Source organism: Schistocerca gregaria, chromosome 1 (genome assembly GCF_023897955.1).
Source record: "Schistocerca gregaria isolate iqSchGreg1 chromosome 1, iqSchGreg1.2, whole genome shotgun sequence".
Taxonomy (NCBI): Eukaryota; Metazoa; Arthropoda; class Insecta; order Orthoptera; family Acrididae; genus Schistocerca; species Schistocerca gregaria.
Window position 1 is genome coordinate 804728567 of NC_064920.1, and position 27719 is coordinate 804756285.

The window sequence follows — 27719 nt, forward strand, 5'->3', positions numbered from 1 at the left end:
TTTGGCCTTCCTGATTACTTATTTAGAATTTTACAGTATTTTTTGTAATGTAGTTCCTCTGCTAGGTTTGTAGTAGCCCTTTGTTCTGTATACAGGTCTCTCTTTTTAGCACATGATATTTTGATGACAGTTGCTATTCACTCTTTCCTTCCAGAATAAACTGATTTCATTTTAATCTGCGTTTAGGGGAAGCAGGCTTCAAAATGTTGGAGAAATAAGTCCAGGAATGAACTGAATTTCTCATTCATTGTAACTGCTAGATACACTTTCTCCCATTGTTCATGGTGTAAAGTGTTTCTAAATAAGCTAGTAGATTCTGTGTTTATTATTCTAATGTGTTTAGCCTAGATGTGATCATTTAATCTCTTTCTACTGACAAGTTTTAAGGTTGTCAGTTGAGCATTGTGACAGACAGACCATTTATTATGGCTTGTGTTTTTACACCACTTGTAATTTGTAGGGGCTGGGAACAGATTATCAATCAAGGTCTTGTTCCCATATACTCTTGTTGGAAATTAAACCGTAGGGAATAGGTTGAAAGTTGAGCACAATGATTCCAGTTATTTATGACTGTTACTATTTCAAAGAAAATGAATGGTAAAATCGCCACATACTATAATCTGAGTTTGAATGAATGTTATAGTGCAGGTTATGGCCTTAGAGATGAGACAAGAAATAAATACAAGGAAGACGAAACCCAAATGTTGGATCTGAAAATAGATTTCACACAGGGATGAATTAGGAGAAACAAATTTATTTATAAAAGAAATAACACTCAGAGACGAAAATGCTGTGTGCAGTGGCTAACCAACAGCTGGCATGTAAATATCATCGGCAGCCATGGCACTCTTACAAGATTTTATTATCTTGTTGTATTCGTTGATATAGGCATTTCAAAATACTAATATATAGTTTAACAGCTGCCACATCACACTCTGGAACTATTTCCTACACATGATCCACAATTTATACACTGTTTCGTCTCACAAATTACGAAATTTGTACGAGTCACTATTTTGGTTAGGAATATTAACTTTTTTTATTCACTCAAAATTCCTTTAAAAATGTGGGATACGTCTCTAGTTTGCAAATATTACACACACACACACACACACACACACACACACACACACACACACACACACACACACATACACACACACACTACTGCAGAAAATCAAACATAAGTTGCTGTTCTTGTAGTTCTAGAAGCTGCGAAAGTGTACTTGCCGACCATTCTTTTCACTTTTTTCAGAAAGAAAATAGAAAGGACTGAAATCGAATGGAGTACAGCAGCAATTACGCCACAGAATGCTCGTTTTCTAATTACTGCCATCAGTTAGCATTGGTGATAGGAAAGTGGTGCAACAAAGTACACCCAACCTGTGCTTTTTGTGGCATGACAGAAGATGCGTCTCTTAAGTTGCGCCACTAAAAACTGGGAGTTCACACGTTTAACCGCAATGCGACTGCAGTATGCCATTTGATGTGGTAACACTTCGGTTGCGTGTGTGAATCTGACTTAATTATCACTATACCTATGGCCATTAACGAAATGCCGGGCACATCATAATGAATCTGCGTATAAAGCTACAAGCAAGGCAAAACTGAATTTTTTTTACTGAATAGTTTCTGTAAAATCATTGGAGAAAGTATGCAGCGAATGTGCGTCGTCTCTGTCATCGTCAACCGGCCGAAAGGTGCCAAACTCTTGTCGACCTTCCCTTTCTGAACGAACGAATGAACTCGCCCAGCACTTTGGGTGAAAACTCACCCCTGCACATCGTCCACAGTATCATGCGCGACCTACACGGGGCCACAGTCAACTGACATTGGAGACAATGTATGTTGGGAACAAAATACTTTGTTAGTGCAACTCCATAGACATATCTTATCCTCTTTGGACTCATTTCTTGTTTCGATATTGGACAGCCTGATGTCTCTGTAGCATACTATCGTTGATCTTTGATGCATGTTGTGTGTGTGTTTTTGTAAACACGTGTGAAGTTTGGTTAAAATTGTTTCAAACGTGTTACCGATTTAGTGAAGTTACTAAACAGTCGTAAAATATGGTTTCGAAACGGAAAAAGAAGGTATTTATTGCGGTGCATATTTTGAACCTTTAAACTAGTGTAAATATTACACGCATTTTGTTGGTTGTAATAGGTTTAAAGACATGTTAACGTTCTTAAATTTCAGTATCAGTCCGGAGAAGGAGCACAATACGTTTCAAGAAAGCAAGCAATGAGAATGCTACAGTTGTCCCTTAAAGATTTTAGACGGCTTTGCATTCTTAAAGGCATATATCCAAGAGAACCAAGGAACAGAAAACGGGCACAAAAAGGTGCGAGTGGAATAAAAACACTCTATCACAAGAAGGATATCCAGTTTTTGATGCATGAACCTATTATATGGACTTTGCGTGACTATAAGGTATGTAACAGGTCTTGAAACTATTTGATTCTGGCCAGGAAGTCGTGTTGTTTGGAATTACTGTTCTCATAGCCAGCTCTAAACATCAGTTGTGATTTTACAATTTCTTGTTTTGCAGATATTTGGGAAGAAGATAGGAAGAGCCAAAGCTGTCAAAGATTTCGAAACTATGAAACGTTTGCTAGACAATCACCCAACATTAAAATTAGACCATATTGTGAAAGAGCGATATCCAACTTTTATTGACGCAATTCGCGATTTAGATGATTGCCTCACGCTTCTTTTCTTGTTTTCGACCTTTCCTTCGTTAAGACATGTTCCACGAGATCAGTCGGCACTTTGTAGACGGTTAACAGTTGAGTTCATGCATTACGTGATTGCAGCAAAAGCTCTTCGGAAAGTTTTCATCTCCATAAAGGGGTATTACTATCAGGCAGAAATTAAGGGACAAACTGTTACGTGGATAGTGCCACATCATTTCAGTTTTCAGGTAATATTGTTTCTCTCTCATAATCACATTTCTGCTTCACTGCATGTCAGGTAAATGTGTTAACGTGACTATTTCTTTCCTACAGCCACAATCAAAGGAAGAAGTTGACTTCAAAGTATTGTCCATATTTGTGGAGTTTTATCTGATCATGCTGGGATTTATTAATTTTCGTCTCTATCATTCACTGAACCTTTACTATCCACCAAAGTTTGCTGGATATTCAGGTAAAATCAGAAGTAGGCCTATTATTTTTGTCTGTATGAGTACATGTAAAAATATTTAAAAAATAATTATCATAAGAGGGAAAAAGAAGTAAGAAGTGTTTCAGGTAAATATATGAGCTGGAACACAATGCAATATAGGAGGGCTGTTGTTATACCTAAAGTACTGACACACTTTGTTGTGCGTCTTTGTTTTTGGAATCTACTTGTGGTGACATACTGATCTGTTGCGTCTACTTTAAGTCCAAATGTCTCAGTTTGCTTGAGAATGGACAAAGTGGTTCAGATGCTTCATTTGATGTGTTTCCTTTCTGTGTTTCGGCATGTGGATTTTTATTTGGATTATATTTGTAATACTAATTGAATATTATGTAGACTATGTGTAAAAGGGGAGAATAGCAATTTGTAAGAAGGCAGCATTTAGGAGTGTACTAAAACAGCTTTACTCAAAAAAACTAAGTTATATGTCTAATTTTCATTCTCTCTCTTAACCTCCTACGCTGTGCAATGTAGAATACATATAGTGTTTGCTAGTAGCTCAATGAGGTAATCATGTCCATCACCACTGTTGTCACATTAAACAGTCATGGCTCCATTTCTTATTTTTTCTTTTAACTAAATAATTCATGTCAATCTTATTAAATGTATGTGAGAGATTCCTCATATTTCTCACGAAATAGCTGTTATTTACACTTTTTGTGGGTAGTTACATGAAGTGGTCTTACCATTACAAGAATCTCAGTACCGAGTGAGCACAAAAATTGTTTTCTTGCATGCTATGTTCTTAAAAAATGTTTATTCACTGACAAGTTTAGCAATTACAGTCCTCGGTATGCTCCACTCAGTTCGAAAATAGCTTAGGCTGTACTAAACAGAGCCTTTCTCTCTATTTCTGTAGAAATTTAAAAGTGTGCTATAGTGAAAAATTATCCCATGTTCCTATTTTATTCCAATTTTGTATCGTGACAAATAGCAATAGTGTAGTGAGACAGAAATAGTGCTAATGTAACTGTAACTTCTGTTCGCATCATGGAGCATCTAGCTTTTATCTGTTATTGTTGGTCATAGGGAAGCTCGTGACTGTAAAATCTGGTATGTTCTTCCCATTAGTGACCAGTTATATTAGGTAATTGTCCCTTTACCCAATATGAAGTATTTTTCAGTAGGGTGGCCATCTCAAAGACCCCTTTTTTACTCGTATGTGACTCAGTGTGCGAGTGAATATTGAAAGGAAAAGAGACGAAGTGAAAGCTTCCTATTTTTGGTTTGTAATTTAGAGAAGCTTCACAAAGTGTACGGTACTGGTGCTCTCCGCATGAAGAAATTATCTAACAAGTAAATAGACATTGGGGCTCAAATCATGAAATTCAGCCTTTTACAGCATTGAAAGCTGTCCAGCTAGTGTGTGGTTATGCCAGTCAGTACTTTAGAATGTAAGGGTAGCTGTTTCGAAATAATTAGTGAAGCAGATTGAAGCTATATATTGTCAGTTTTTCATATACAGTGTTAATGTGACTTGTCATTTTGAGTTGTGGTAACATTGCAGACACACAATCAGAAACCATTGTACATTAATATAAAATACGAAATGAAACACAATTTACACATCTTTATAAACATAATTTCTTGTCATTTTTTTCATATACGGGGTGTTACAAAAAGGTACAGCCAAACTTTCAGGAAAGAAAATGTTATGTGGACATGTGTATGGAAACGCTTACTTTCCGTGTTAGAGCTCATTTTATTACTTCTCTTCAAATCACATTAATCATGGAATGGAAACACACAGCAACAGAATGAACCAGCGTGACTTCAAACACTTTGTTACAGAAAATGTTCTAAATGTCCTCCGTTAGCGAGGATACACACATCCACCCTCCGTCGCATGGAATCCCTGATATGCTGATGCAGCTCTGGAGAATGGCGTATTGTATCACAGGCGTCCACAATACGAGCACGAAGAGTTTTTACATTTGGTACCTGGGGTGCATAGACAAGTTTTCAAATGCCCCCATAAATGAAAGTCAAGAGCGTTGATGTCAGGAGACCGTGGAGGCCATGGAATTGGTCCGCCTCTACCAATCCATCGGTCATTGACTCTGTTGTTGAGAAGCGTATGAACAGTTCGACTGAAATGCGCAGGAGCTCCATCGTGCATGAACCACATGTTGTCGTACTTGTAAAGGCACATGTTCTAGCAGCACAGGTAGAGTATCCCGTATGAAATCATGATAACATGCTCCATTGAGCATAGGTGGAAGAACATGCTGACGAAACTAAAATGAGCTCTAACATATTTTCTTTATTTGTGTGTGAGGAATGTTTCCTGAAAGTTTGGCCATACCTTTTTGTAACACCCTGTATAATGTAAATTTGATTTGTCATTTTGTGTTGCAATCACATTCCTGACACTCAAGGATAACCTACTGAGACATTGATAACTGAATTGTACTTCACATGCTACAGTAAGTAAATATGAATAAATTGTTGCGTGTTTTTACAGCTGGTGATTGTGATAAGTCAATGGTTGATGAGGATTACTACGTATCTGAACGAATAGCTGCTCTTAATGTTACACTGGCTCGCACCAGCAATAATACAGAAGAGGAAGAAGCTGAAGTGGATCAGTTCCCAATGGTAACACTCCATTCAGTGTGGATCAAGCCAGATTGTAATTTCGTTATACACTGAAACACCAAAGAAACTGGTATAGGCATGCGTATTCAAATACAGAGATATGTAAACAGGTAGGATATGGCGCTGTGGTCAGCACCACCTATTTAAGATGACAAGTTTATGACACAGTTGCGTTGTTAGAACAGTTACTGCTTACAATGGCAGGTTATCAAGATTTAAGTGAGTTTGAACGTGGTGTTATAGTCGGTGTGCAAGCAATGTGACACAGCATCTCCGAGGTAGCGGTGAAGTGGGGATATTTCCGTACGATCAGCAGTCTGGTAAAACATCAAATCTCTGACATCGCTGCAGGAAAAAGGTCCTGCAAGAACAGGGCCAGTGACGACTGAAAAGAATTGTTCAACATGACAGAAGTGCAACCCTTGGGCAAATTGCTGCAGGGTTCAGTGCTCGGCCATCAACAAGTGTCAGCATGCTAACCATTAATGAAACATCATCGACATGGGCTTTCAGAGCCAAAGGCCCACTCGTGTACCCTTGATGAGTGCTTGACACAAAGTTTTACGCATCGCCTGGGCCTGTCAAATTCGACCTTTGGCTGTTGATGACTGGAAACATGTCACCTGGTCAGATGAATCTCATTTCAAATTGTGTCGAGTGGACGGACGTTTATGTTTTTGGAGACAACTGCATGAACCCTTTACGTCAGCAGGGGACTGTTCAAGCTAGTGGAGGCTCTGTGGTAGTGTGGGGCATGTGCAGTTGGAGTGATATGGGACCCCTGATACGTCTAGACACACTACTCTTCTCAGATGACATGTATGCAAGCATCCTCTCTGATCACCTGTATCCATTCATGTCCATTGCGCATTCCGCCAGACTTGGGAAATTTCAGCAGGACAGTGTGACACCCCACATGTCCAGAATTGCTACACAGTGGCTCCAGGGACACTTTCCTAAGTTTGATCACTTCTGCTGGCCACCAAACTCCCCAGATATGAACATTATTGAGAATGTATGGAATGCCTTGCAACATGCTGTTCAGAAGAGATCTCCACCCTCTCATACTCTTACAGATTTATGGACAGCCCTGCAGAATTCATTGTGTCATTTCCCTCCACTTGCGGCACTTCTGCATGCTCGCAGGGGCGCTACATAATATTAGGCAGGTGTACCAGTTTCTTTGGCTCTTCAGTGTAGAAAGCTACTATTTCACTCTGCAGCTGTTGTGATTCTCCATATATCAAAATTTTGTGTATGTATACACTTAATAAGCTCGTTAAAAAGGTTTTAGAGAATAGAGAATCAATAGAATGTATTTAGTCAGTTTTTGGAATTTTATCTTTTTTTGTATGTAACAGAAATCTGGGTGCTGTTTAAAGATTTTCCACTGGGATATTTACTTGAGTTTCACCTAACAAAAAGCTTTGTTTTGCCACAGTAAGTGATGTTTCTGTGGAAATTAAATGAATGTGCTGTGCTAGAGAGTGTTGGCTGGGAGGGGAATGTTAAGTTTTTCCATCCTTCGTATTCCCTCCAGGTAAGATACACTATTGCAGTTGTCATTTCTATCATATCCTCCATCTGGGTTGCATAATTAGAAGCAACAGCTACCAGAGACACACCTATCCTTGTCATGGTTTACATGGATACACCAAGCTTTATTCATGGTGCTACTGACATGGTAATGCCACTTCATTGTAACCAGTGACCCATTTAAGTGTTCTTTGTATAGAAGTATTGTTTGTTTGCCAGGGGTGCTATGTTTTTATCATGTAGGGTTGCTGTTCTTGTTTGCAGGTGATGATGATTTGGTTATGACACAGGTATCAGAGGATGTCATATATGAGATGTAATAATTTCACTGTGACCTTTTAAAGACAGTCCCAGAACAGACTTAATCATGGCATTTTGAGACGTTGGTTATCCAGTGGAATACCCAACACCTCAGGATGTCAACAGATCACTGGGAAAGTCTGAAGAATTATAGCCTGAATCTTTTCAGTGTTGTAAAGGCATGTGGTATTTCCAGCCAAAAAGTACAGATAACATGTTTAGCAGCGCAAAGAATGGAAACATGAAGTCAACAAAGTTTCAATCTCTGAGGGAACATATTAGTGGAAGAAGAGCTATCCCTGAGTTGGATGATTTCCAGGGCACTATTTGTTGCCTTGCATCAGAATTTTATGGCTCTGGCAAAGGGCAAAATTTGGTTCATGGGTAGTGTCAGTGAAATGGCACAATTCTAAATTCTTTGGAATCCAGCCTGCAGTGATAGGTGTATGCTCATGATGTCCATCATGGGATTACAGAAGCGTCTGATTCCACCCATCTGCTTTGACCCATGATGTCACCAATATGGGGGAAACGACCATTCTCAACGTCTGCAATATGGCACCTATGACGTCATTACATAAACGACAACTAACACAAAAATACATACCAAACCAACAAACACATCTCTCTCCATAAATACAATCAAACTAACAGGCCAGTGCAGGAAATTGGGACTTTTTGGATGAGGATGAACTAAATATAAACACACCACAATACCAAACTACAAAAAACGACATAAAAACATGAAAAATTCCCTAATTCTGTTACACTTACAATTTCAACAGGAATCGGTCACTTCCCTTCACCTACATAGATCAACTGCAATTGTCGATACCACAAAATAGAAACCAACTACTCCAAAAATTATAATTACACTGCAACTATCGATACCACAAAACCAACACCTAAAACAACAAAAATAGGTCAACAGCAGCTCACTATACCAAAACACACATAGTTATGACGACACACTGTAATCAGACACTTCCCTTGACCCATATTTGTCAACAGGTACTCACAGTACCAAAACACACACAGTGACAACACATTGGAATCTAACACTTCCCTTGACCTCTATAGGTCGACAACAGCTCACGATACCAAAACACACATAGCTATGATGACAAATTGGAATCGCTCACTTCCCATGACCTATACGGCTCAAATACAACTGACGATACGAAAAAAATTGAAATAGAGTACTTCCCCTAAGATACATAAATCAACCACAAGTGTCGATACCAAAACATCAATCCCAACATGTTCAGTAAATAGCACCAACCCAACAACACACAAAAACCCCACCTAACACCATAACACACAGACAAAAGAGCCAAAAAACGACTACTTACCATAAAAAAGTTCCGACGCTACACACTAACCCCGACCTCACGAATTCTGCTTGCATATGCCAACCTCGAGTATTCTGCTTGCATATGCCACACTTCACTGTCACCATCACAAGCCCAAAAAGTTGCAGAAACTTAATGACGGACAACATCTCGTCCTCCATTTCAGCCCGCAGACGCGCACTATTAAACTTAGAAATCATATCCATACCCAACAAAAGAAGCCACATATTGAATTAAACGACTTACCACACAATCATATTTCCCCTATCTGTGCTGTTGAACATAGTCTCTGTACTTTTTGGCTTGAAAAAACATATCTTTACTGTGCTGACAAGATTTAGTCTTTTCTGGGATTGTCTTTGTGGTCACAGTGAATTTTGTACAACCTGCATATCGCTCCCTTTGTTTAATTCATATGTCTTATTATACACACAAGAATGGCAAAATTATGTGATGAAAACCAAGCACTTTTGGTAGAATTCAAAGAGCTATGGGTGTCTAAGAGTGCTACTAAAGGAAACATGCTTGTTTGTTATTGCTGTTTTATGAACATTCAAGTATAAAAGCATTTCATGGTGTGAGATTATGTTTCATCCACAATTTATAATATTTTAAGGAGAATTAGTGTGTGAATGTAGAAATAAGGTGCTTCAAATCACTAGTTTGGAGTCAAACATGCAGTTACCACTTGAAAACTCAGCATATATTGAACAACTAAGATTTCACATTCATTTAAAATGAAACTGTCACCTTCCAGCCTAACCTAGGCTTTGGCATACACTATTGGTCAGACTGACACCATCTGCTGCTGAAAAATGGAGGGCATTCATAATATATTGAGGTGTGGCAGCTTGTTTTCATAGCACTGCACACACTCAAGTTGCTAATTAAACGGCACAGCGTGTAAGAAGAGTAATTAGTTGGAAAGCATGTTGATTGATGCAGTATTTTATTACACTAAGAATGGTGAAAACCGTATAATGATCAGTGCCTATGATTGAGATATTTGCATTTTAATTCAATGAAACTATCAGAATTTATGTAGCGGTGGCTGGAGTGCGAGGAGGCCAGATAGTACGTTTCTGGGAAGTCGCAGACGATGGCCCCAAATATTGCAAGTCAGTATGTCGGCTGAAGCCAGTTGGGTCTGGAAAGTGTAGGAGCAGGTGCAGGGATACTGTAAAAGAACCCAAAGTAAAAGTTGAGGCTTAGTTTATGGGGCGGACATCCCTTCACTTTGGTTCCTGTGGACAAGTCAATCAGTGGACCAAGCTCAGGAGGAAGAATAGTCCACCTTACATTTTAATGTGGCAGAAAGTAGAGAATTCACAGTATTTATCAGAGTAAAGCTTAGAGTTGATGACCATCTCAGTAAATTGTAGAGAATGATGTAATTACAAGCAGAATTAATATTTGGTAAAATGTAGTGTGTGAGGAGACGTGTGCCAAGTGCCAGTTTGTCTTGATTGCACAGTAAGCTTTGCTTGTGCATGTATTGTATGTAATGTCTTTTTAAGTCACACAGTTAACTTTAAGACTGTGTTTTAACTATATGTCTGCTGGCGAAAAACTGCTGAGGCTTGTACACAAGTAGTTAATGAGCAAAGCATATGGCATGTGCAATTCAACACGCCCAAGTGTGAAGGCAGATTTGGTGCATCAAATCATCAAGCTGTTTACATCTCAAGTGTTGTGAGATTGTCATCACTGATGAATTTATCACAACTCACAATTTAGTGCAGTTTGTTGGCTCGGAGAATCTGTAATTATTTCTGGATTTTCAGACTATCCTGGCAAGTTGTCACAAGTCATGCATGGCAGAGAGCATTAATTGCATCTCACCTGCACAGATTAGCTTTGTTGTGATATGCTTACAAAAGTGAATCTTCATGTGTGGCCTTTGTGCTGCTGGTATCAGCTCACTCGCATTTGAGCAAGCTCTGTGAATTCCAATAAGTGTGAGCTAAGATTTTGTTTCAATATAGTTATGAATGTACAGCCATATATTTAAAGACACTGGGCCTCCACAATATAGATAACTTCTACCAGAATCTGTTTCTCTTTAGTGGTAGTTGTATTAATATTCCCAAAGTGGGATTGTGTTGAAAACGTAACTAGGAATAATTAATATGCAGGAGCACAGTGTATTGATAACTGCTCTAGAGATAATATCAGTTCGGATAATGTGTTTGTGTTGTGTTCATCTGCAAGACAGTTGTTAGATTCAGAAAAAAGAATTAATTTTACCATGATAGCATATTGGAGACATTACAATATCATTTCCTTGCTGCGTTCATCGGCTCATTCTGTTCACTGTTGTGAAAGTGACTCCCATGTTGGCTACTGTTTTACTGCAATCATTGGAAAGAAATGTCTGGAAATCTTGGCAGGAAGTGGCTTCTCCCAGAGAAGTGCTATGAATAGGAGCAGAAAATACCCAGTAAAAATTCTTGTGTTCAGCTTCTATGATTGATTAGCTCGAAACCAAAAACAGTTTTGTGGTGTGGTTTGGCGCTCAAGAAATTGGGAGTTGAACAATAGCCCTCATGAGGATAATAGGCTAACAATAGGCTGGATGGAGTGGAGGTGATTATTTAAATGTTGAATATATGAAGTCGGGAGTGAGTGATCCTCAGTGACTAGCAAAGGGGATACTCTTGTGTAATTCTGCTCAGGAGCATTTCAGTTTATGTGGCAGGTGGTGGTGTTTGGTGAATGTGTATGTGATTGGTATACAGAGTCCTTATATCAGATCAGAGACAGTACCAAACTGGGAGGAGGTGGGTGTTGAAAGTGACATGCTTAATGAGGTTTGAGTGAAGCCAATAAATTCCATTTGTTACTTTAGAAATTTGAGTGAGGTGCCTTCATCCTGCTTTTACTTGTTGACTTTGAACTGTCTCCTGCTTTGATGTGGATATCAACAGCTCAGTGCCAGTTGAAGATGGTGTACAAACTGTTTGCAGCTTACATACTTCTGTCCAGTATTCAGATCTCAAAATCTTCCTGAAACTAGTAAGGTACCTGCAAGTTTTAATTACTGACTTTGGAGCAATGAAAAGTTTAACCCTGTCACACAGGTCAAAGTCCAGCAAGCAACTCCTATTTAAACTTGTTTTATACATAATGTTAAAAACAAAAATTCCATGACTTACCAAGCGGGAAAGTGCTGGTAGATAGGCACAATAAAAAAACACACAAACATACACACAAAATTTCGAGCTTTCACATCCCACGGTTGCTTCGTCAGGAAAGAGGGAAGGAGAGGGAAAGATGAAAGGATGTGGGTTTTAAGAGAGAGGGTAAGGAGTCATTCCAATCTCGGGAGCGGAAAGACTTACCTTAGGGGGGGAAAAAGGATAGGTGTACACTCGCACAGACACACACATCCGTCCACACATATGCAGACACAAGCAGACATTTGTAAAGGTAAAGAGTTTTGCAGAGATGTCAGTCGAGGCGGAAGTACACAGGCAAAGATGTTATTGAATGACAGGTGAGGTATGAGCGGCGGCAACTTGAAATTAGCAGTGGTTGAGGCCTGGTGGGTAACGGAAAAAGTGGATATACTGAAGGGCAAGTTCCCATCTCCGGAGTTCTGATAGGTTGGTGTTAGTGGGAAGCATCCAGATAACCCGGACTCTGTGCCAAGATGTGCTGGCCGTGCACCAAGGTATGTTTAGCCACAGGGTAATGCTCATTACCAACAAACACTGTCTGCCTGTGTCCATTCATGCAAATGGACAGTTTGTTGCTGGTTATTCCCACATAGAAAGCTTCACAGTTCAGGCAGATCAGTTGGTAAATCACGTGGGTGCTTTCACACGTGGCTCTGCCTTCGATCGTGTACACCTTCCAGGTTACAGGACTGGAGTAGTAGGTGGTGGTGGTGGTGGTGGTGGTGGTGGGAGGGTGCATGGGTCAGGTTTTACACCAGGGGCGGTTACAAGGGTAGGAGCCAGAGGGTAGGGAAGGTGGTTTAGGAATTTCATAGGGATGAACCAAGAGGTTGCGAAGGTTACACATATGCAGACACAAGCAGACATTTTCTGTACTTCCACCTCGACTGACATCTCTTTGCCTTTACAAATGTCTGCTTGTGTCTGTATATGTGCGGATGGATATATGTGTGTGTGTGTGTGTGTGTGTGCGCGCGCGCGCGCGCGCGCGCGCGCGCGCGTCCTTTTTTTCCCCCTAAGGTAAGTCTTTCCGCTCCCGGGACTGGAATGACTCCTTACCCTCTCCCTTAAAACCCACATCCTTCCATCTTTCCCTCTCCTTCCCTCTTTCCTGATGAAGCAACCGTTGGTTGTGAAAGCTTGAATTTTTAGTGGGTGTCGAAGATGGTTATGTCTTTCAGGAAAGTTCCTAATTCAAACATAGGGAAGGGAGAATCCACAGTGTCACTAAGAGACAAATATTTCAATTCTGGGCTGCTGTATGAAAGCTGAGATGATAGTGGAACTTGTGGGTGTCGAAAATGGTTATGTCTTTCAGGAAAGTTCCTAATTCAAACATAGGGAAGGGAGAATCCACAGTGTTACTAAGAGACAAAAATTTCAATTCTGGCCTGCTGTATGAAAGCTGAGATGATAGTGGAACTTGGGTTTCACAAGCATCCTTATAACCAGTTTGAACTTGACTGCATGGCTGCAGCTTCGACGTGATTCTTATACTTAAAAAAAATTCCAAGTCACATTATGATCTCCAGCCCATGTAAGCTATAGATCCCCATGTAACAGGCTGGGTAAGTCATTTCCCAGACTGGAGGAAGGCAGGGGCATACATTTTCCCATATATAGCATTGCAAAGCACTCTAGTGGTAAAACCAACATTCACGTGGCAGGTCACCTGTTAAGGTATGGTCTGCAGAGATCCATATAGCAGTGTCCACATCTTAAGCACTCAAATGACAGTGTCTGTAACACTGTATGAGAAACTTATGTGAATACATGTATTTATCCCATTTCAGATTAACTGTTATCTTACTTGAGTTTTGTGAATTTACATAGTTGGGTTATGATCTCTAAAGAGCAACTCATTAGGGATTTTTAGTGATACCCAGTCACATGTTTCAAATTCATTCAGAGGACTGTTTGTGATTCATAACTGATAGAGGGTGTCATCTGCTATCCTGTACTTCAGAAACCTTGACACCATTTGATACTTATCATGAAACACGCCATTTACGTCATATGAAGAACCCTTTAAGTATCAGTTATTGTTGTTAAAATGTCATCAGAGCTCATTAGATAAAAAAATGTGCAAGACAATTGCAACAATTTTTAGTCTTGTAATGGGAGGCAGTTAATGTAATCTAAGAAGTGAATACTGAGAAACCTAAACAGGTCTACTAAAGAGACTGCTCACACCTTGCTTGTCTGTCTTCTTCAGGGAGCCTAAATTGGAATGTTCGGAAGAGAGATGAAATGTTTCATTTGCAAAACTTAGAGATTTCTGCTGCTTCCATTGTGCATTTCTTATGATCACTAAATGAGTTAAGAGAGGCTGCACCTGAATGACCACAAAGCAAGGTGGCGCAGTGGTTAGCACAATGGACATGCATTCAAGACGACAACGGTTCAAACCCACATCCGGCCATCCCGATTTAGGCTTTCCGTGATTTCCCTAAATTGCTTCAGACAGGTGCTGGGCTGGTTCCTTTGAAATGGCACAACTGAATTCCTTCTCTAATCCATTGGACCGATGACCTTGCTGTTTGGTCCTGTCCCCCAAATCAACCAATCAGCTAACCTGAACAACCAGATCACATTCCAGCCCTAGCCAGGAAATGTTTATTCCGAATCTTATACACAAGTTTGTCATTTATGCATAAGATATAAATGTTATCCAGCAGTATTTTATTTTATTATCTGTGCCCTCTCAGTTTTTATTTTCACTTACTTCAGAAAATAAATATTAATTATGTCTCTGTACTCTACACAACATATTCCTTTTCGAGAAAAAAAATTCAATCAAATTTCCGTCTAGACATCTGATTTTTCACACCTTCCCTAAAACACTTAAAAGTGAACAGAAATTTTCTCATTAACCAACTTTGGTTGCACAAGGAACCATTGTGCACAGTAACCATAGATTAATCAAGGAAGAATAGGAACACCACAGTCGGTTACAATCTCACTGTCTTTATTACTCTTGCTTATCCAGATTTCACCTTTAAAGCTTGCTGTGTTCCTATCTTTCATTGATTTTTCCCACTGAACCACAACAAATTTATTTCTCAGTTGTTATCCAATCGTTGACCACCAGTTTCTTTTTAGCAACCAAATCAGTATTTCCTATCATGTGAAACATGGTATGTTCTGATGCTGCAGTTAATAACTACCTAAATGAAACTGAAATTTGGGTATAAATTTCAGTAACATAAATATCATTGTAATACTTTTTTTTAATACTTTCATTTATTTTATACTGCAACTTGTGTGGATCAGAAAAATAGATGTTCCGTTCTTAAATTTCCCTTCTACTTGCATCATTAATACTTGTTAACATCTTTCTTGTCAGCATCCTAGCCTGTGTTAGCATTGCTAACGTAAATGGCAGGGGATGTGTAAAATTAGTTTTCAGAAATTTGTGGAAGCATTGATAGTAAGCAGAACCATTTTTCTCTGCAATTTTATAGTAATTTATCTTGTTCCAATTCATTTCTTATAATGGTAAAATTGTGCTTCACTATGTATTAAGAAGTGACTTCACAAAAAGAGTAATATAAATGTTCTGTAACTCAAAAATGTGGTTAAGCTGCCTTATGAGATTTACATTTTTATTGTATTCAAATCAGATTGAAGATCCTGAAAAATTGGAAGAAGCAAAACTGGAAGCAGAAAAAATCAAACGATTAAAATCGCTGTTTGAAGGTTTAAAGTTCTTCATTAATCGAGAAGTACCACGTGAGCCTTTGGTGTTCATAATTCGCTGTTTTGGAGGAGAAGTCTCGTGGGACAAGCTGTCATTTGTTGGAGCTACATTTGATGAGTCAGATGAAACAATCACTCATCAGATTGTTGATAGACCAAGTTTGGAGAAGCAGTACATTTCAAGGTAAGCCAAAGTTATCATCTGGTAGACAACATATAAATATATGCATTAATTATAATGATTGTTGTATTGAGCTGGAAGTTTCTTCTGCTGTGAAACTAAAAAGCTCATCATGATGAAAAATGCAGTTTGTGGAGAACATTAATATGAAAATTGTGATAAAGGTAATTGTTGTGCCATATCATTGTCACACATTAGGAGCCCAAATTATTGTTTTCTAAGTATTCTTTCATTATTGTCTGTATATAAAAACAGGATGCATATGACCCGGGAAATCCAATAAAAACCCAGGAATTTTTTCATCCAAGAGAAAACCGGGGGGAAAAAAAACCAGGATTTTTTCAGAATTCTGGGAATTTTTCATTGTTTTAGCTTTCAGTTAAATTTTTGTAATTTCGACTGGTAAGAATTGATTCTCTAGCAAAGAATGTTACTGTATCCTGCTTCTGGAGAATGATACTGCACCAGTGAAATGTTAATGAGATAAACAAATAAAACTTCAGTGGCAAAGGAAGTGTGCCATTTACAACAACAAAACACTGTGCACCCCCAAGCATCTGCAATCAGCAAAAATATGTCAAAGACCTTAGGACGAAGACTATGCAGTACTTCATAACAATAAAGTGTTTTATATGAGTGTGATGTCACAACTGTTTACATTAGGTTCGTTTGACCAGTTGCGCATGCAGTTGACTCGCATATGAGCAGTACCATCTCCTGCTTCCCGCTACTTGAAATGTGGCTGTTAGTTGTATCGGCAATAAATGCCAAGCAGCCAGATAGTAACAACAACGAAATTTCTTCCGCACCCTAGCTGCCAGATTCGCTCATGCACAAGGTTCTCTGAGTTTAGTGGTGAGGGGGTTAGTCTCCACCTGACCCCTGTTTGTGTTCAGTGATTTCGCTATTTCCTCTTCGTTTCAAGTTCCCACATCAAATGAAAACAAAACAGATTTCTGCAGGCTGGAGCTATAAAGTGAATTATAATACATTCACATAACTACAGAAGGCAAAAATATATTATTAGTTTCAATTTTCTGATTTTATTTTATTTCCAAATTATTAGACAGTCAAGCATTAATCGCCTTGCAGAACAAGGCTGAGGCAATCAATGTATTTGAAACAGTGTTTCGTTCCACAGTATTGGCTAGTTCCAACTGTTCGCTGAATTTTAAGTGCACGTTTTCATCTTCTGCCATGAAGGGCATTATGCCATAATAAAGAACCAAATACAAGATAGTACAGTACTGGTACTCCAAAAAAGTTACATAACAAAAACCACACTGCAAAGCTTAATATCAGATGGGACCTACGTCATTGTGAATCTGGAATAAACCAATGTGCACTTGAAGACGAATTATGCATTTTAGTATGGTTTACAAATTCCCGATTCTTTTGGAGTATCCTCTGATGTCCCGTTTCTTTTGTGGCGTAAGCTCTCTCAGTGCTTTCTACATATGAACATGCGGACTTCCTACACCACTGCAGTTGCGCATGAGCAATAATGCCTGTTTTCTGGCACTCTCTGGCAACTGCTAAATCGAATCAGTCTCGCGATAGTATTGCAAATGGTGGTTCGGAAAGCATTACTTTCAAAGTAAATTTCTTTTTACACAAGATGAATTATGTTACTTGTGAGAAAGTGGGATGAATTCCTTGAATCACAGAGCGTTTAAAACTGAATACTTTGAGGACCAGCCACTTACAAGAATTTTAAGGCCAGAAGACCAGACATTGTCATTATTTTAAATTTTCTGGCATATTTGTGTGATGTTAAGTATAACACACGCAAAATAGGTCACTATTACATGTGAAAGCTTAGCTTCTCTTGTAGCTTATTAATCATCGAGACCCATATTATATGTGAAAGCTTAGCTTTTCTTGTAGCTATACTATGTATATTAATGTAAACCATTAATTTTCCTCTTTGTGTGTTTGCACTATGTAACAGTGACCTTGCTATTGGCTGACTTACATCACGTGTCCTATGCTCTGAATGTCTGCTGTCATCGGCTGGTGAGATCATGTGGCATGAGATTGATTGTCTTACAAAAGGACATCACAATCTCGATTTCAACGTTCCAAAAACTAATGTGCTGTGCTTGGTGAAATTCGAGTTTATACTTTTGTAATATGAAAATATGCAGTATATATGTTGCTGCACATCAAAGGACTTTCCAAAACTTCTCTCCAACCCCCCCCCCCCCCCCCCCCCCCCCCCACTTCTCCCCTGGGAAGTTCTATGCTAGTGTACAAAACATTAACCATTTAAAGGAGTGACAAGTTTTACAGTTCCAAAAGGAAAAAATCTATTTTTTTTTTCCTTGACCATGTATACACCCTGAAAAATTACTCATTCATATATATTTGCTAATTCAAACTATAATATATCTGCTTCATTCTGAAGATAAAAGACATGACGTATAACAACAAGGCCTATGGAGGACGTTTATTCATTTGTCTAAATGACAAAACCTGAGGCAGAAAGAGAGATGGTATGACTCTGAAAACTAATCATGCATATAATTGTGCAAGGCATATGTATTATATCTGTGTATGTTACACAAAGGAGAAAGAATTTTGCATCTTTACTTCATGGTGTTTGTTGAATTTGGGAGGAACATTTGTGCCAGACATATAAAACTGAGATAAGATGCCTTAAAGATCTGAGCACAATGCAAGCAATGGAAAGAGTACAGGCAACCACACTATCATATTTGCAGTGAGCCGTGGCACATACAGTGTGACATAATGGTTAGCTTCATTGGCTGGCGTGCTGTGGGTGACCAATTCAAACACAATGCCCAGCAAATTGTTATTTATCGTTTCTGGGAGGTTTATGAAATATCTAACATTTGTTATGTTTGTTTACTTCATAATTTTAATGTTTGTATAAATACCAACACTCTGGAATATTCCGTGTTTGTACCGATGGTTATCCTCTCCATTCAGGACAGTTCTGTTTCGGCTGTACATAGGTGTTTGTAATAAATGTGCTTTGAGTGCTAACAAAGGGAGGACTCCAGTGGTGGAATCGACTTTTTGAAACCAAGTATGCAGTGATATAAGTTAAGATCTCTGATATCACATCCTGCAGCCATTTACCCTAGTAGGTCCTCATTTGAAAGTAATTGACGAAAAGATATTCAGAATTGTGTGTGATGCTCAGTAATGTTAAAAAAGTCGCATTGCCTTGTCTGGTTGTGTGGTGTATTGGAGGGGGGAATAGCATCACATGTAAGAGGTTGTGGGTACGAATCTCTGATATTTTTTTTTTTTTACATCCTTATCAAAATGACTTTCTTCATTATTTTTGTTCAGTTGATTGGTTTAACTATAATTTTTATTTCTGTTCCTCTGTGACATCATTTTAATCACCTTATGAACTTTTTCGTTTGTTTCCTGTTTTCTTTGTATCCTTGTTTTTTCCAATCAGGATTTTTGTGAAAAAGAACTTAATTGTATTTATCTATTATAATATTTATTATAAAATCTATTATAAATCCCTCTCCCCCCATGAACCATAGACTTTGCCAATGGTGGGGAGGCTTGCATGTCTCAGTGATATAGATAGCCATACTGTTAGTGCAATCACAATGGAGGGGTATCTGTTGAAGGGTCAGACAAATGTGTGATTCCTGAAAAGGGGCAGTAGCCTTTTCATTCATTACTGGGGCAACAGTGTGGATGATTGACTGATCTGGCCATGTAACATCAACCAAAACGACCTTGCTGTGCTGATACTGTGAAAGGCTGAATGTATGGGGAAACTATAGCAGTAACTTTTCTCATGGGCATGCAGCTCTATTGTATAGTTAAATGATGGTGTCCTCTTGGGTAAAATATTCTAGAGGTAAAATAGTCCCCCATTCGGGTCTCCAGGTGGGGACTACTCAGGAGGACATCATCATGAGGAGAAAAATAGCTGGCGTTCTGTGGATCGGAGCATGAAATGTCAGATCCCTTAATTGGGCAGGTAGGTTAGAAAATTTAAAAAAGGAAATGGATATGTTAAAGTTAGATATAGTGGGAATTAGTGAAGTTCAGTGACAGTAGGAACAGGACTTACAGGGTTATAAATACAAAGTCAAATAACAGTAATGCAGGAATAGGTTTAATAATAAATAAAAAAATAGGAAAGCAGGTAAGCTACTACAAACAGCATAGTGAATGTATTGTTGTAACCAATATTGTCACAAAGCACACACCCATCACAGTAGTACAAGTTTATATGTCGACTAGTTCCACAGATGAGGAGGAGATTGGGAAAATGTTTGACGAGATAAAAGAAATTATTCAGATATTTAAAGGAGCTGAAAATTTAATAGTCATGGGGGAATGGAATTCGATTGTAGGGAAAGGAAGAGAGGGGAAAAGTAGTAGGTGAGTATCGACTGGGGAAAAGGAATGCAAGACGAAGCTACCTGATAGAATTTTGTACAGGCATAATTTAATCATGGCTAATATTTGGGTTAAGAATCATGAGAGAAGTTTGTGTACATGGAAGAGATCTAGAGGCAGTGGAAGGTTTCAGATTGAGTATATAATGGTTACACAGAGATCTAGAAACCAGATTTTAAATTTTAAGACGACAGGTGGAAGGGTTATATAGAGGGTCTGTACAGGGAGATGCACTTAAGGGCAATATTATGGAAGTGGAAGAGGACATAGACGAAGATGAGAAGGAAGATACGCTACTGCGTGAAGAATTTGCCAAAGCAGTGAAAGACCTAGGTTGAAACAAGGCCCTGGGAGTAGACAATATTCCGTTAGAGCTACTGATAGCCTTGGGAGAGCCAGCTGTGACAAAACTCTTCCATCTGGTGAGCAAGATGTATGAGACACGCAAAATACCCTCAGACATCAAGAAGAATGTAATAATCCCAGTTCCCAAAAAAACAGCTGCTAAAAGATGTGAAAATTACTGGACTATCACTTTAATAAGTCACAGCTGCAAACTACTAACACGAATTATTTACAGAAGAATAGAAAAACTTGTAGAAGCCAACCTCTGGAAGAACAGTTTGGATTCCGGAGAAATGTAGGAACACGCGAGGCAATACTGAGAAAGCTTTTGACAAGGTTGACTGGAATACTCTCTTTCAAATTCTGAAGGTGGCAGGGGTAAAATACAAGGAGCAAAAGGTTATTTACAATTTGTAGAGTGTGTTGATGGGCACAAAAGGGAAGCAGTGGTTGAGAAGGGAGTGAGGCAGGGTTTTAGCCTATCCCTGATGTTACTCAGGCTGTGTATTGAGCAAGCAGTAAAGGAAACAAAAGAAAAATTTGTAGTTGGAATTAAAATCCATGGAGAAGAAATAAAAACTTTAACGGTTTGCCAGTGACGTTGTAATTCTGTCAAGACTCGACAAAGGACGTGGAAGAGCAGTTGAACGGAACGGACAGTATCTTGAAAGGAGGATGTAAGATGAACATCAACAAAAGAAAAACAAGGATAATGGAATGTAGTCAAATTAAATCAGGTGATGCTAAGGGAATCAGATTAGGAAATGAGACACTTAAAGTAGTAGATGAGTTTTGCTATTTAGGGAGCAAAAAACTGATGGTGGTAGATTTTAGTGTCAGGAAGTCCTTTCTAGAAGTATTTGTATGGAGTGTAGCCATGTATGGAGGTGAAACATAGACAATAAATAGTTTAGACAAGAAGAGAATAGAAGCTTTTGAAACGTGGTGCTACAGAAGAATTCTGAAGATTAGATGGGTAGATCACATAACTAAGGAGGAGGTACTCAGTAGAATTGGGAAGAAGAGAAGTTTGTGGTACAACCTGACCAAAAGAAGGGATGAGTTGGTAGGACACATTCTTAACTTACCATGCTAAGCCCTTAACTGCATGCCACTCCCTGTGTGCTGGCTGATTTTTTTCTATTTTCAACAGACTTAAATAGCTGTAAAGGACGTTTAGTTAGGGAGACATAAAAACTACAGGTATGGTTTAAAACTTTAAGCTTTCAACTTGACATGGGTTAACAGTCATGTGTATGGGGCATATACTGTTTCCAAGAAGTGATGCGGATTTCTCCTCGATTTTCCGAAAATAAATTTTTGTCAAAAATTTATTTTTACTACTTTATTCAATTTAAAGAAGAAATAAATTTTGGAAAGTGATCATTTGACATTGAAAAGACATTTGTTATAACATTTGCACATAAATCATAGCTACATACACATTAGCTATTTTGCATAGTGAACCACAGTGTGATAAAGCTTGAAGCGTGCAGTGACACACAAACCTACATTACACTCACTGCACTCATAAGAAGTATCCTTCCTCCCAGCTTTCCCAGTAATGTTCTTTTATTTTACACTACACGCTACACAACGTCTTTGTGCTTTCTTCTTCCCTTCTGCCATTTCCTCACAGTTCGGAAAATGTTTCTGCGACAATCAAGCTATTGTTGCAGATCCATGAGAATCCTCAATTCTCTCTCCTCTCTGTAACACTAACACAGTGCAGACCTCCTTTATAAACTTAGGAGTGCTCAGTTTCTTCTCATTGATGCAATTGTGCAAAATACAACCATTGGAAACTGCCATAATTATACAGTTTTGTGATCAAGTGCTCCATATGAAAGACGCTGATCAAAAAGGTCTACACGAGCTTTATGTTTGTTGCAATCTAGCACTGCCACTGGTTTCAACTTCTCATGGCCTTCTCTTGGAGCAACAGGCAACATTGAGGATGTGTGCCTGGTACTTATTATCCACACATCCCTCTTGTCTTTCGATCGCAATGCTAGCACATCGTTCTTGCGGCGAAATATTTGTTCACCCTTTGTGAGTTTACCCTCTTTGAGAGCTTTGGGCAATCCTTTTCTGTTTGGCATTACAATCCCTACAAGACCAGTGTTGGCTCTAGCCAGTTCTTCGGCTAACTGAACACTGGTGTAAAATCTGTCAAAATATACAGTGTGGCCCTTACCTTGGAGTGAGCCGAGCAATCGCTTTACCACTATAGAAGCACTGTTGTCCAGTTTATTGTCCCTTCCGTGGTAAACTTCAAAGTTGTATATGTACCCAGTTTTGGATTCTGCAAGAATGTATAGCTTCATGCCATATTTGTTTGGCATATTAGCCATATAAACTTTGAAACCTACACGCCCTCTGAAAGGACACATACCTTCATCAATGGTTTGTGCTTCACCTTGTTGATAACTTTCTTTGAAATTCCTTACCAAATCATCCACAAGAGGCCTGGCCTTATGGAGGGCATCAAAGTCTACTTCACCTTTCCTTTTTTTGCTTTGAATTGTCATTTATGTGGAACATAGACAAAATATTCAGAAAACTGTCCCTTGTCATAATATTGGGGCAAAAATTGCAGCTAACCACTGGATCACTACACCAGTGACTGGGCATACTTGGCCTCTCACTGATTGACATGTGGAGGATAATAGCCAGAAACATCTTTGTTTCAGCAATTGTTAGTGTCCTCCACTGCTTGAATATAGAATTGGGCCCTAATTTGTTTTGTGCTCTCAGTGTGGCCAGCTTCTGTCTAGCATATAGGTTTGTTTGTTCCTTCATAATTGAAATAACTCTGTCATTTATAAAATGAGAAAAAAATCTAAATATTCACTCGACTAACCGAGTCCTACATTATTTAGCACACCATGAGACCCTGTAAATAACAAAGTGTTTGGTGTTTGATCCACTAAATTCCAGTCATCCTGTGAAATGTCACTCAATCTTGGCCTCTTTCGATGATGGGTGGGTGGGTGTGTGAGGGGGGGGGGGGGGGGGGGGGGGAACACAGGCGGTGGCTCACCTTCATCTGACCGCAAATCTGTGTCTAAAATAATACAGAACGTAACAGAACAAATCCCAACATGAACTGTTTTGTTCTGCATCAATTTAGTAAGATGTTAGGCTTACCTGGACTATCGTTATTTTCCGGCATTTCGTAATCACTGTCACTATCGAAATCCGAAAAATCATCATCAGCAGGTTCAGCAAGTACTTCTTCAATCATTTTTCGAAGTTTTGCATCCTCATCACTTACCATTGTGAGTAAAAAGAAGATAAACAACCTAAAACCAAAATACTATCGCCAAAATAAATGATAAACAAACGACAGGACACCACAGAAGACGTAACATACGCGTGAAAAACACACGTGAATTCGTTCGGATATATCGCATTACCTCACTAGGTGCTGCGATCTAGCACTAATATGATGAACTAGAAGCATTACAGGAGCTACAGGTTGTAGCGGGAACGCTAGCAATGTGTTTGAAACACTAAAACAATGTAGAATGCGGCGGGACGTAATGTTACGGCGGCCGCATTTTCTTCGTTTCCGCCCGCGACGTAATATTACGGCAGCTGCACGGTAAGTGTTAACCATCAAGGGATCACCAATTTAGTACTGGAGGGAAGTGTGTGGGGTAGGAGTCATACAGGGAGACGAAGAGATGAATGCAGTAAGTAGATTCAAGGGGATGTGGATTGCAGTAGTTATTTGGAGATGAAGAAGCTTGCACACACACACACACACACACACACACACACACACACAATGCAACTCGGTGTGTGTGAGTTGCATTTTCAATATTGTTACATTCCATCTTGAATTTCCATTATTTGATTCTTGCCCAAAAGACCAAATAATCTATTTATATTGACTATGCAGTGGTGTGAACATTGTATTTTTTGCTACCAGATGTGCAATTTTTTTGCATGGTAATTGTCATACAAGTGTTGTAAGATTTTTGCACTATAGACTAAATAATGCAGAAGAAGATTTAAATGAAAGAAGTATAACAAAATTTGAACAAAATGAGAAATAGATATAATGAACTCAGTAATGTGGACAAAAAAGCAGGGTGATATAACAAAAGAAATTGAATTTAAATTAATATTTAAAATTAATGAAAAACACATGAATGGAGATTTCAAGTGGAAAAAAAATGATAAGAAGAAAAATGAGAGCAAATGAAGTATATGATATTATGGTTAAATGATATAACAAAGGAATGGAAATAAAAAACTACATTAAATCATTAATTGAATAAAAATGATCAAATTCATTATGATAAATATTTAAAAATTTAAAAAATGTACTGCACCTGAAGAGATTCAAACCCACAACCTCCTGCAGGTACATCTATTATCCTATTCATTAAACCACATGACCACACTACATAAACTGACTTTTTTAATGTCATTCAGCATCATGCGTAATTCCACATTTTTCTTCATCGATTGCTCACGAAGGAGGACCCACCAGGGTGAATGGGTGCAGTGTGTGATACCTGGGAACCTGGCCTACATAACTTTGTAGATGGTTTCAAAAAGAGAGTACACCACTGGAGATATCTCCTTGTAAATGTTGGATTTCATTGATGACATTACTTTCAGATTTGGGCTGTGGTGTGGTGACACTGTTGACAAGCCCTGTGCCTACTATGTGAACTGCTATAGTGTAATTATTCCCAGCGGGTAACGAGTAGCAAGGTTGCAGCGTAAATGTAACAATGCTCCCGGGAAGCCTTGAGGTGCGATTTGAGAGCAGTGAAGTGCCAGTGGTGAGGTTGCAACATAATCGTGCCCTTAGTGTTCACTGCAGATGCTGGCCAACAATCAATGGAATGGCTGAAATGATTTGCCCAATTTGGCAAAAGTGTACTTACCTTGACAGCACAGCCCAACGGTGGTTCTAAAACAACAAAGAGAGCTGAGGCACATCCTAGGCTGAACTGAAGAAAACATTTGATAATAATCGGCAGCAAGCCTGCTTAGCACAGGAACAGTTTAAGAGCATTGCCTAATGCCATGAGAAACAGCACAGTCCTGCACAAAGTATGTTTTGGCCCTGTGCAAATTGTGAATCCGAATATGACTGAAGCCTACAAAATCTAATACGGTGAAAGGAGATACAAATGACATCTACCAAGCTGTCCTGGTAAAGAATACAACAACAATCAAGGAATTGATCAAATGGTGCCAACACATCAACAAAATGCAACAGAAAATAAAAGAAAGAAGTAAGACCAACTCCTCAGTGTGGTTCTAATGGCATTTATAGATGATAACCGCAACCTCACGTTGCTATGTAGTAAGTGGAGAGAGAGAGAGAGAGAGAGAGAGAGAGAGAGAGAGAGAGAGCGCAGTGTGTATCAGACAGAAATGTCAGATCAGGCAAGCAAGAAATAGTAGCCGTAAATGTCAACCCTATAAATTAGAAGGTAATAAGAGAATGTCAAAGAAGAGGAGTATCGATCTTTAGCATCAGTCTGCACTACCAGTTGAATGCAACAGGAAGAATGGACGAGGCCAACTCATACTTAATGGTACAGCTCTCAACTGACAAGCCAGCATCTGACCAGTATTGGTAAACCAATTCCTCCGCTAAGTGTAACACCTTGGTGAAGAACAGACAATTGGAAGACAGAGGACTGCTTGCTGGTATGTTTTCACTGTGGAACACTGAACACTTACACCACTGCAGGGAAAGAAGACGAGTGTTTGACGGCTCCCATATTGCTAGATGTCAACCACCACAACAGTTCTATTCATACCAGTCAACCTGAGACTATTGCAGTCAAACTGTGGAAAGAAGGCAGTTGTCGTACTCTGGATGAATTCACTCCCCAACACACCGTAGTCAATCCTCGCACTAATATAGGGTACCAGCCCCTTACCTAACCACTGTACTCAGGGAAACTACATAAAGCAGCCACTTCTGGAAGCAAGACAACCACAAATGAAAACCCTTTGTGGGCAACAATCACCAAGATGCCAGGAAATCTCATTGATGTCCTTGTCGACCGTAGCCTCCCATGGCATTAGTCGCTTCGGGAATTATTTTCCTGTAATGATGCGTACTTATTATTGTCATCTAAAGGAGATTGTTGCATGATATGAAATGTTTGTGCTGAAATTCACAAATAGGAAATATGTTCAGCAGACACAAACATTTATTGCAAGCATAACTATCAACGACACAAGGTAGCCTTTCAAATTTGTCATTTTAACAGAATGTAGCCATAATGTTGTTCTCAAATTGAACTCCAGGCAGGCATCACAGTCACTCACTATGAACTGCAGAAAATCAGAGCTGCAGATTGATGAAGCTATTCCAGCCACCACACGAGACCGTTGTTTGCCATTGAAGGTGGTCTTATCTCGTCGTCATGAAGATGAGTGCCAATCATCAGTAGAGATCCTCAATTAAACTGTTAAGCTCTTGTGGATTGCAAAAAGCTACTCAGGTCCACAAAAGAAATCTACATGCCAGCATAGTCCAGTGAAACTGTCAGAAAAGAAAGCCTGTTCCTTGCAAAAGGTGGGGTAGAAGATTTTTTTTTAACTCGTTCATATTGTTGAAAATGTTAGAAAACCAAGTTTTGCCAACAAAATTTCTCTTGGGAAAACTTTCTGCAGTAAAAAAACTTCGAAAATTTCGGACTTTTTTCAGTTTTTTTCAAAATGTCTCAGTTTCATTTGCTCCTATCGCTTTAACGTCTATTTCCTTTTTTAAAGAGCACAAAATTCTCTACAAATTTAATTCTCACCATTTTCTTCTACTCCCAGTATCTAAGGCGCTACAGCGCGTCAAAGAATACCAATTTTTCAAATTTCAAGCAAAATGGCAAATTACCTAATTTTTGAACACTGTTATTTAAGTTTCTATTTGTGTAGTATAAACATATTACTCATCATGTTATT

General features: G+C 38.9%; 1 protein-coding gene across 1 annotated transcript in view; it reads left to right on the plus strand.

Annotated features, from left to right (window-relative positions):
• The first annotated feature begins 1755 nt into the window (after positions 1 to 1755).
• LOC126270310 (pescadillo homolog) overlaps positions 1756 to 27719 on the plus strand; it is a 48205-nt gene continuing 22241 nt past the window's right edge. The window contains exons 1-6 of the mRNA XM_049974061.1: positions 1756 to 2093; positions 2200 to 2433; positions 2552 to 2923; positions 3009 to 3147; positions 5648 to 5781; positions 15772 to 16031. Coding sequence (XP_049830018.1) covers positions 2070 to 2093; positions 2200 to 2433; positions 2552 to 2923; positions 3009 to 3147; positions 5648 to 5781; positions 15772 to 16031 — 1163 coding nt within the window. The 5' untranslated portion in view covers positions 1756 to 2069. The remainder of the gene's footprint in view (positions 2094 to 2199; positions 2434 to 2551; positions 2924 to 3008; positions 3148 to 5647; positions 5782 to 15771; positions 16032 to 27719) is intronic.